Here is a 12,188-nt window from a genome sequence, read left to right as displayed (position 1 = left end):
TGACGTACATCGAATTCTTCTGGGTGAAAGAACGGAGATGTCAAATGTTCAGTCTATTTCCGCCGTCCGATCTAAGCAATATACTATTGAAATGCGAAAAATACTACTTCTGAATTCTTAAATCAAATTAATAGTTATAATCATTTCTATTCCGGCTTTTTGATTTAAGTTACAATAATAAAATCTTAAGATTAGTCTACATACGAACATCGCGCACACTATAAGCACATATAAATTATCTTATTAACCTACTATCATACGAATAAGTAATAATCATTTTATATGTACCTTTTAAATTTCTGTTAATTGGCAAATGAAGTGTATTGGACATTTAGCAGTTTTATTTAAGATTACAGTTACATTAAAGATTGTTATTGTTAATCGTGTGTGATAATTCCGCAATCTATCATCACTACCTTTGGACCCGTTTTCTTTTTAGATCATCTTTCTCTCTCTCTATCTCTCTCTAACGGTTTCGTTCAATAACTGATCATCTCTGGTAAGATAAGGCTTCAAAGGAAAAACAAAGCGAAAAAAACAAAACATGTCGTCCACATGGAAAGTTAATTTAGGAAAAGAGCCGCATTCTGACCAGTAACGTCATCAGGAAAGAGTGAGTTTCCTCAAAGATACCAATATTTCGAACGTAGATCCAAGTTAGTTGAACTCTTTAAAGAAACTTTCTAACGGAGAGGATAATAATACAGCCTTATTCCCAAGTAAAGTCTCGCATTGATCATAACGAGGCAAGTGATTATATCGTTGTAAACGGGATGGATAAAATAGAATTTTAAAAATTTGTTTTTTTATGTTCATGACATGATCCATGACGTTACAATAGATAGAATCCACAGTACCAGGGTATAGATAGCGAAGATTATGTCACGGCTATGGTACGTGCAAATGTTTCTGGGAATCACAAAATTCCTTTATTATTGAAAACATAAAAATTTAATACGTTTGTCCGTCACTTATTTATCACAACAAAATTCAAGGATGAATTACTATTATATTTAAAAATTGATTTGAAAATCTATTTTTGCCTTCTGTTAGGATTTATCAGGAAGAAAACAATTGTGCAGGTTCAGTTATTATGTTAATAGAAATGCACAAGGGCATCTTTCTATAGATTTGTAATTCGAATACGATTTCATAAAGATTATTGCTTAGTGTATTATAACATCGCAGGGTATTGAGAATATTAAGTACCTAGAGTGGACCAAAAATAGCTATGGGTCGGACATCCAGAACAATAAACCAACTATGATGAGCTCTCAGGGAGAAGACTTACAGTGCAAAAGAGACAGACTCCCTAGTAGCAGCGCCTAGACAAGGTGCGCAAGCAGGCGCGCAGCCGGCGTCATTCAATAACTGCAGTTCTATGCCGGTGGCTGATTTGGTTGGCGTTGGATTAGAAGCGACAAGCAAATTCAACCCTTTCGAAAGAAGATCTAAGCTCGTGCAGATACTACCACAAACCCTAATCAGGGAGGTCTCTCAGAAAGGTAAAGAAGAAAGAATGGTCATTCCGAAGATGAACGACTTTGGAAGATCCATTCTGCACGGCTCTCCCATCGACGACTACATTGGAAGCACGAGAAGGAGGGAGAAAAAGAATTTAGCAAGTATAGGGAACTCTTGCCCTTGCTGATGAAAACGAGGCTTGTGGTTTTCCAGCACGGTTTTCCAGCGCATTACCATCACGAATCAAAAAATTACCTTCTCTCCAAAGAAGAAATCAGAATACAACTTCTGTGGGTACACACTGCTGAGAACAGAACACCCTAAACTATTCTAGGAACTTCCCATTTAGTTCTTATTCTAGGAACTCACAAGAACAGAACCTTTACAAGTAAAATAAAGACGTCGGTTGAAGATTTGGATCTATTTGCATGCATTAATTCGAAATTCGTATATTTAGAAAAGCACGTGAGAAACTAAATGACAGCTTTATACAGAGATGTAATTAAGCAAAAATGTAAACTGGAAAGACAACTACTCAAGAAGGCTCTAGCACTCGCTACTCTCCGGTCGGACAAATTTACGTACATTATCATGAAGACCGGTTGTATGGCCGTAACCGCTGGAGGAGTCATCTATGTAGTGAAATGTACTTTTGTTTCCGAGACCATCGGAGTACTGCTTTAATGAACGACCAGTCAACAAGATACAAATATTTTCTTAACAAAGAAAATCAAGGGAATAAAGATAGGAACATAAAGATAGGAACAGTTAAGGATTGTAACATCTGATTACCATTAATTTTCCAAATAGAGGGGAGCTGGTACAGACTTGTGCCAAAATCGATAGAAGTTCTTCCCCCTCAAATACTTGGTCCTATGACGACGCCATCATAAATACTAAACATCTCATGACTAGTGGAATATATACTCAGCAAGATCTAGATAAATTAAGGGACCACATTATGTTCTCTACGTTGCTTTTCTGAGGTGTAGAAGAGAGCAACATTTAAAATCGTCTCCACGTACCGGGCGGTTTCCGAACAAACCGCCCTGATCATCGCCGGTGTTGTCCCCATTGCACTCATGACAAAAGAAAGCAAAGCACAGTATCTTAGAAAAACTGAAGTCAAAAAGAAGATGGCGAGCCAAGAAGAAAAAGAAAATAGGTTCCGGAGTTGGCAGACATTTTTGGATCATGACCCGAGAGGACGCTGGACAGCGAAATTGATACAGGAAATGAAACTATAAACTGAAAGGCGGCACAGCGAAGTTGGTTATTATCTGACCCAGTTCCTGAGCGGACATGGGTACTTTTGATCCTATCTGGACAAGATGGGCCAGGCAGTGTCATCAGATTTTTTGTATTGTCCAGAAGTGAACCTGACGACGTCGACCACATTTTTTTTGATAGCGACCACAAGGCGCAACGCAGATGGGAGCTCAAGGTGGAGATCAGCCAGAGATTTCCGGCAATGTCGTAGTAATCATGCTCAGAGAAGAGGACATTTAGAACCTGATAACCTACTACGTGCAAGACATCCTTCGCATCAAAAAGGTGATCTAGTCCAAGCTAACATATAAGCAGTAAATATTGAAAAAAAGATAGAAGTGAGCCTCTAGGGCGAAGAAAAAAGATCTAGATCGAAGTAATATGATAAACAGTTCCAGATTAGTGTCCAACTGTGGTGAGAGGTGTTTTAGATGGTAAACATTTATCCAGCTCCATATAGAATATATTATAGTATGATTCTTTGCAGTGGTGGGCAAGAGCAGATGTATGACTGGATCGTCAAAAAACCTTTGGTGGCTGAGAACGGACATACGACTGCAAAGGATTAGTCCTTTGCGGACGGAGCCGCCCGACGGACGAATGTCGCTGTGGACGACAGGTATTGGAGCGCGTAGTAAAGAAATTGTCCACATCGCACGTTTGCGTTATAAAAACTAAAGCTTTATTTAAATAACTTTTTCATAAAATCCAACAATATCAAAACATACAAATTTAGTCCTGTATGCATATGGGACGTTTTATATTCGAGCTTTGTATGGTATAGTTCGAAGCAATCACCTATGTGCAAAGCCGACTTAGCCGAATAAGTAGCACAATAGTATCTGGATTCTCTCCTTCCATGTCTTACTTTTCGATTGGATCATCCGACGCAGTCTTTACTTCTTCCTATCTCGTCACGCCGAATTATATGTAGAAGGCTATTGAATCTTTCTGCTGTTCCAGATGTCGAAGGATGTATGGGATCAGCGACTCGAAAATCTCGAATCAATTGATCTACCAAGAGACGTACGAATTCTATATGTTTTAACTTATTTATATTGTATTTCTTGTGATGTTCCTGATATAATAGATAGGAATTTATGACTGAAACTTCCAATCCCCAAAAAAATAATTTTCGCCACCATTTTTAAGACTTTCGTATGAAACAGTACGTGCCTTTGTACTGATCTGCTATATCAACCCCGCCCATATATTTATTATAGTTTATAATCACATCTGGCTTTACAATATCAGTTCTCCCTTCTTTGCGTGAACTTTTAGTGACGGTTTTTGAAAGCGAGACAGCACAGGTGCTGAGCATGGTTACAATACGCTTGTCTCTCCAAGCCAATAATAGTAAATCTTTCCGTCTGTAGGCAATGATTTCATTTTTGGCAATCATTGGATTTTTTATTTGAGGTGGAATAAATTTCCTAATTGTCTGGATAGTTCCAGTTAGATAACATTTCATTTTCAGTAATGCATCTGCCAAGGGAATACTTGTGAAGTACCGGTCGTTGAAGTTGTGGTATCCTACAGCGCCAGAGTTGGATTACAATAAATTGTGACATCGTTGCAGAACTATTCTTGTGCTTATTGGCAGGTCTGGTCTGAATAATTTCTCCGTAGTAAAATTGCCATAATACGGTAAAAACGTCTGTATTTAACCAATAATGGCGTCTGCAAGAACATAAACACGAATACCTCACTTGGTCGGTTTCTGTGGGTTGTATGTAATAAAACTTATTCGCTCTTTGAATTTAATGATTGATTCATTTACAGACAACTCCGCCACGGGCACAAAATTTTCACTACATTTACCGTCAATGTATTCTAAAAAATGCTAATTTTTTACGTTCTTGTTGTCAGGATTCGCGTACCTTTTCGTACATTTTCGTTTGTATGGACCATTCAAAATATTTGTAGGAATCGATCTCTTCTGAATATTACTCCAAAGTATGGGATCCTACTTTTCTTGTCTGTGGTCCAATAATCCTTCAGGCTCGGAAGTGTTATTGTCCCCATAAACAATAATATGCCGAGAAATGCTCGTATTTCCTTTGGTGTAACATTAGTTCATCTATGCCATATAGACCGCTTCTTTATATGTTTTCTTTGTACTATATGATTTGCGTACCGATTAGTCTCTTCAACTATTTTCCTGATCAATTCATCGGTAAAGAACGAGTTGAAGAAATCTGATGGTTCTGTATAAATTGAATTTAATTGTGAACTAGGCGTTCGTGATCCAAATCTAAATTTTATTTTTTGTGGAATAATATCGTGGTTTGTAACATTCGTCCACTCATTATCATTACTGCTATCACTTTCCTGAATATACGTTTCTCCATTAATGCTACTATCACTGCCCATATTGAAAGGCCTGAGTGCGTTCCTTGTTGCAAGGATTTCACTTCCACTAGATGAAACAATGTCGTAATCTTCTGTGTTGTCAGATTCAAACTGGAACTCATGATCACTACTGTCACTATTGAACGTATCATCTCTGGATCTTGTAACAATCGTGGATAAGATATTATAAAATATGAAATATATGGAAAATTTTGCTGATTTCTCTGGTAGTGACACTGAAAGAATGACACGAAAAACTGAAATTCGTTCTGACCCTACCATGTTCTCGCATCGTAAGTTTACATTATACGGAAGATAAGACTTCATCACTACAAAGTTTCAAATTTCATTGAGAGGCTACTTATCTTCTTAGGCTAGTATACCCATGCGTATTTTATCGTTTAGGTCGACAAAAGAACGCCAGTCACAGCGCGAGAATTGAGCGGCTATATGTCGACACGAGTTCGCAACGGTAAAAAGGCTTGGGTGGCTATTTGTCGACATTCGTCCGCAAAGGGTTAGCAAATCGTATTTAACCTCAATCTTCAATACGTACGCCATCTATGCCGTATAAAAACAACACGAGACGTTAATTATTGTCAATGTTGTAAATTTCTCATCATTTATCTGTAAATAGTTACGCAAATCTATATCCCAACTTTTTACTATTATCTTAGATTTACGAGATTTATTTATAGATACAGGAGAAATAATACCATTGCTTTTACATGGAAATGGATCATCTATGGTTACTTCTATATCATTATATTTATCCTACCCTCCCATAAGTTTTGGAATAGGATTTTTAATCGCCTATAAAATAGGTTTTCCATTATATCATTAAATTCAACACCAGTGATAGGGGCTGTGAATTTTACTTTACGAGTTAACATCGAAATGATGCATGGAATATGTTTATGTTGATGCATAGTAATATTATCAGGAGCGTTAGATTCGTAATTTTTTGTAACTCGTTGACAGACAAAAGTAAGTTAGCAAAACATATTGCAATCCAAATTCTTTTAATTCCATGCATAATTATCGTATGAACCATGATCCACGTGTCATATTTAAATAAAATAAAAGATATAAAGTAATTTTGTCATAGAAAAATGCCGGCCAGTGCAATAGCACTTATCTTAATTTATGTTTGTTGATATCAAGTAACGAAATTACGTTTTTCTTCACGTTGACAAACTTAATGCTGTTGACAAAGTGATCAGACGTATTATTGCATAAGTGCTTATCATCATTAATAACTATGTTTTTCAAAATTATTAGACGAAGCAACGTAGAAGGTAAATATAGTATAAGCTTAGATTTATTGATTTCAGTTTTATAATTTATTATATCTCCAAAAAAGTATAATGAATCAAGAAAGAAAAATTATAAGCATAATTAAAAACTCAAGTTATCTAAGTGACCAATATATCGTTTCTGTTGACAAGAGCAACACACAACGTATTTTGAATATTTCAGATAGCGACAGGATGTTTCATAACGTTAAGGTACAATGAGCTCTTTAAGAATTACCGAAGAATTTATATTCAATATAATTTCCTTGAGCATACTGAAAATTCTGGACCACAAAGCAACTTTTCTAGAGAGAGTAAATCCATCGAAGACTTCAAACTATGTTTTGATTCGACACTATGGTCACTAATAGTTAAAGAAATTAATAAATAGACGGAATATTCGGTGCTTTCATCTGGAATCTAAAATAGAGAATCGGATATTAGTTATTATGTTATAGATTAAAGCATTTCTAACAGTATTACTAGAAATAGGAAAAAAAAGACCAAATATACGTTCGTATTGGATCGAAAATTCATGGAATATATCATGATTTCAAAAAATGATTCCAAGGTATAGTGTTGAGGCACATATGCGGCCTTCAATTGTTCGCAGTACTTTTTCATAAGGGTCATATATTACTATTAGAAATATCTGCCCTTGGGATACCCGCTAAGAAAATGGATGGATAAAGAACACGTTGTCCAAGCTTAGGCATTTTTAGTCAAGTAAAATAAATAGGGGAAGTTGACGTCTAGGTGCGACGAGTCAAGGGTTGTTTGGCGCCCAGCCTTGAAATATTCATTGACATCCTATAGTCTATATGATCACTAGAACAAAGCGGCACACATGGAATGTTTAAACATTTTAATCAACTATCCAGATCTACTTCCAACCAATGGGCATCTGTTCCTTCTCTTTCCATTCTCAAATCATACTTCAACTCCGCCCTTTTTATTTCCTTTTTTAATTTCATTACAGTCTTCGCGGATAGTTTTAAAGACGCCAAAAAGTTAGTCAAGTTACATTCTTCAGACTCACAACATCTAGAATTTCGAGTTTTATTATACATTTCTGGCTATCACTCCTTCAGAAATAGCCAGAACAACTAACTACACATCTTATTTCATCAACTATACGGTGATAGCTTCAATGCGCGCAATATTTATTATCGCGGATTTACCTCACAAGTCTTCCTCTTGTTAGGTCCTTTAAAAGAACGCGCGTTCTTTGATTAATTTGCGGGAATGCGGCGAGCGGTATTTTACTGGTGGCTTCCAGCGGCATCCTAGCTTAATGCCACTGCCCTTATTCATCGCTTATTAGCGATTTAGCAAGATTTGTATTCTACGGATACCTATTTAACCGAAACTATTAGAAGGAATAGAAAATTTATTCCCAATTACTTGAAAATAGCTAATGTAAATGAAATGAAATATTTTCGAAACAAAGATATGCTTTTTTGTGCGTACCATAAAATGAAGAGTGTAAAGAATCCTATATTACTAATTCGAACGAAAGTAGTAAAACAAAATATAATAATAACAAAGGACGACATGGTAAAGAAAACCCGCTACTGTTCATTTTTACAATACTTTCATGGATGGTGTCGACGAATCATATAAAATGATATATGTCTATCTTGATGAACGAAAAACAGTTAAATATAAAGCGGCCTTTAATATAATCAGCCGCATGGTTTTAAATGCATATATAATTTACAAAGAAAAAGTTGGCGATAGAACTATAAACCGATTAGATTTCATTTCGAATATTATTTTTGAAATTGAGTATGAATGGATGAAGGAGAAGAAAGCAGAAGTTTATCAACGTGTTGATGTAAAGAAAAAAATATTTCGTTTAGTAAAATTGCCACAACGTAACTTGCCCCTTGGCGTAGCATCAAATCAGTATAAAAAGATCTCATTAAAATAAGGAATTTAATATGTTTTGATAAACACCAATGTTATAAATTTTATAGTCCATAGTATTCGAATGTACTGGAATTTTTCGACATAAAATCTAAAAAGCGCGACAGCGCTACTTGAAACTCAAACAATTAATGATGTTGGAAATAAATTATTAGATGAATGCGCCCTGCAGGACATTTAGTTATTATATATTAGAGTTTCCGATCAATAATTGCTATATACTTCAATTATATTTTTTCTTTCTTACTTCCTGTTTCCTTTACCTCTTCTTCTTTGAATTGGCAAGCAAGCATGATAGTTTTTCTTTTCATATCGTATTGTAATAGTTCTTTTCTAAATTCTGGATATTTCACACTGCGCTATGAAAGTAACCTGATAAGGCCAATGAGACGCCCAGTTACGCCAAGTATTACGCTTAGAATTATGTCCGAGTTTACGCCCAGGTTTACGTCAAAATTGCGAATAAATAGAAAGGTGAAGTATTTTAAGAGAACGAAGAAATTTTGACCTTCATAGTTATGTCATGTGTATCAAATATGCAGCACATCAAAGAACTGAACGAAATGAATTTCGAATCATGATAGTTAATGAGGAAGAGTATCCTAATTTGTAACGAATTGTAGTCCTATGTAAACAGAGTAACTGTAAAATCAAACCAAATGGATGCTGAAAGACGAAAAAGCATTGGCATTGATTATGTTGAGTGTAAAAAGCAATCAGTTAAATCACATAAAAAACGCGGTTCTCCTCGTAAATTATTAAAGTCATCTAACGCAAATTTTCATACATTCCAACTGAAACAAGAATGGTCGTTCTGTGTTGTTCTACGCAATGTACATCATTCTGTTGATTTGAATAATCTAAAGGACGAATTACAAGAGCTCGGGCATGAGGTAAATAATATTAGTAACATTCGACACAGAGTTACACACAAGCCACTGTTAATGTTCTATATTGACCTTAAACAAAACCCAAACAATAAATCTATATATAACATAAGTCAACTGAATAATACTATAATTAAAATTAAACCACCCATAAAAAAGAAAGAAATAGTTCAATGCAAAAGATACCAAAGATACGGCCATACCCAGAAGTACTGTAATCGCCAATATAAGTGTGTAAAATGTGCAGGTTCTCATCCAACTGTAGAATGTAAAAAATCCATTGAAACTCCTCCAACTTGTCACTTATAACGGCGGCCACCATACCGTAAACTACAAAGGGTGCCCTCATTATAAAGAATTGCTCGAAAAAACATTCCCGAAACCTAGTCACAGAAAAAATCCAAATATACAATTAAACTCAACGACCAACCCAATGGGAGATAACCAACGTTTTACTAATCCATCCTTTTCTTATGCACAAGCATTTACAAGAAGCAATCATTCACCAAATAATCTTTGTCCAATTTTTCCTATTATAGAAAATAATAACAATAAATCGTGCAATTGTGAAAATATAAGTTAGGAAAACTAATCGAAAAGCAAACGGAAGAAATAAATAACCTTCTTTCTCTATTAACGGCTATTGTAAATAAATTGACTTCCACCAAAAATTAATGATGACTTTATGTATTGTTCTTTGGAATGCCAACGGTCTGATGCAACGAAAAGTTGAGTTGAATGCTTTCTTAAAAAATCAAGACATTCAAATAATGCTGGTATCTGAGATTTTACCGATAAAACTTATTTTAAAATATATAGGTATAAGGTGTATTGCATGTATCATCCCAGTGGAAGGGCACATGGGAGTACAGCGGTTATCATCAAAGATAACATTAAACATTATGAACTTGCGCCATACAAACAAAACCACATCCAGGCAACTAATGTTAAGCTATATGACTGACACAGCCCGCTTAGCATATCAGCAATTTACTACCCTCCTAGACACAGTATACAAAAAGAAGAATTCGACTACTTCTTTAAAAGTTTAGGCTCTAGATTCTTAGCAGGAGGCGATCTTAATGCTAAACATAATAGTTGGGCCAGCAGAACAGTAATCCCAACGGGGAGAACTCTCTTAAAAAGTATAGAAATCAATAGATTGACACATATTAATACAGGTGAGCCTACACATTGGCCAACTGATGTCAATAAACTCCCAGACTTACTAGACTTCTTTATTACCAAAAATTTATCTCTTCGATACGTTCAGATCAACTCCTCACTTGACCTTTCTTCTGATTATTCTCCAATCATAGCGACAATAAATTCAAACATCATTGAAAATAACATTCCTATCTCCATATACAATAGACACATAAATTGGAATAATTTCCGTGAAGCCTTCAACTCCTATATCGTTGCATCACCATCATTAGTGACAAATGACGATGTTGACCATGCAATAAACTATTAGGCGGACCGGAAAGTAATGTCGCTTTCTTAAATTAAATTCGAACGAATAAATTTTTAACAAGTTTTTATTTTTAATCAATAATGTAATCACCTTCGTTATCAACAACGATGACTTTTGCCATCTAATGTGCAAATTTTCAATGCCGGATCAATAAAATCAATTGGTTTTTCTGTAAAATATCTCGAGATAACATTTTGGACATCATCCAAATTATCAAATTTTTTGCCACTAAGAAAATGTTGTAGCGATCGGAATAAGTGGAAATCCGAGCGTGCGATATCGGGCGAGTATGGTGGGTGAAGCAGTACCTCCCAATCCAATTCATTAATTTTTTCCATGGTTCGTCTTGCATAGTGCGGTCTTGCATTGTCGTGTTGCAGAATAACGCCTTTTCTGTTGACAATCGCCTGATACTTTTCGATTAAAGATTGGTTCACTCGATCCAATTGTTCACAATAAAGATCTACATTAATAGTTTGTCCAAGGTTCAGTACTTCAAAATGAACAATTCCGCGTATACTCCACTAAACACACACAAGCGTCTTTTTGGGATGTAAACCCGGCTTCGCAGTACTTTGTGGTGATTCATTTGGAGAGAGCTACTGCCTTTTGTGTTTTGGATTACCATATAGGACCCATTTTTCGTCTCCAGTGATCAAGCGATCTAAAAACAATTCTGTATAGTGCCGTTGAAGCAATACGTTGCATGTGATAGATCAGTTGGCTTTGTTTTCTTCGAATAGATTATGGAGGACCCAAACACCTGCTCTGCCTATTTTTCCAATCTGCTGCAAATGTTCTTGGATGGTCGACCAAGGTTGATTAAGGGTGTTTGAGAATTCCGTGATTGCCTAACATGGATTTGCTTCCACTTTTCCCCTTAGTATATCGTTGTCTAATGTTGTTGGTCTTCCTGATCGATAGGAGTTAGAGAGATCAAAATTACCGGATCTGAATTTAGAGAACTATCTTTGGCATTTACGAACGTCTAATGCACTTGGATAAACATTGCAAATGTTTTTGGTCGCAACTCTTGCATTACTACCCTTGCGAAACTTAAAAAGCATACAATGACGAATATGCTCTTCTGGTATTTGGCTGGCCATTTCTCCCCAAATTGCAAAAAAAAGTCTAATATTTAATTATTTATTAGAAGTGAACAAGTCACAATAACCTTAAAATGTCTTTGACACGACTTCGAAGTACACAATGAGCTGACAAATAACAATCAAATATGGACATGCGCAGAAACGACATTACTTTCCGGTCCACCTAATACTTAACGCGCAATGTAGTAGATGCTGTACGAGACTCTACACCTAAATTGGAATGCTTGTATGACTACGTCTACCTCGTATGTATCATGAAAAAAATTGCAGAAAGCTGCATAGAATCTGGCACAATAGCAGATTACCTGAGGACAAGCATAAACTAAATAAAGCTACCAGAGTTTTAAGAAGATCTCTACAACGCTTTAAAAATGAAGGAATCCAAAAAATTTTAATGAACTTATCC

At 35.7% G+C, this 12,188-nt stretch overlaps 1 protein-coding gene across 1 annotated transcript; it reads right to left on the bottom strand.

The window, feature by feature from the left end:
* Positions 1-10,771: 10,771 nt before the first annotated feature.
* On the bottom strand, positions 10,772-11,779 carry LOC146872411 (histone-lysine N-methyltransferase SETMAR-like). The gene is made up of 2 exons (XM_085662580.1): positions 11,660-11,779; positions 10,772-11,197 (listed from the first exon to the last, which is right to left on the bottom strand). The coding sequence occupies exons 1-2, from the start codon at positions 11,777-11,779 to the stop codon at positions 10,772-10,774; spliced, it is 546 nt and encodes a 181-aa protein (XP_085518706.1).
* Positions 11,780-12,188: the final 409 nt, after the last annotated feature.

This window comes from Vespa mandarinia, chromosome 18 (assembly GCF_050613455.1).
Source record: "Vespa mandarinia isolate Hongniang chromosome 18, ASM5061345v1, whole genome shotgun sequence".
In the NCBI taxonomy this organism is placed as follows: Eukaryota; Metazoa; Arthropoda; class Insecta; order Hymenoptera; family Vespidae; genus Vespa; species Vespa mandarinia.
This window is presented reverse-complemented; position numbering and strand designations above follow the sequence as displayed.

Excerpts from the sequence above, each read along its gene's own strand:
- LOC146872411 (XM_085662580.1), bottom strand. The coding sequence starts at position 11,779 with ATGGCCAGCCAAATACCAGAAGAGCATATTCGTCATTGTATGCTTTTT. Across the intron at positions 11,198-11,659 it reads TTTATCCAAGTGCATTAGAC|TGGAGTATACGCGGAATTGT; the intron begins GTTCGTAAATGC and ends GTGTGTGTTTAG.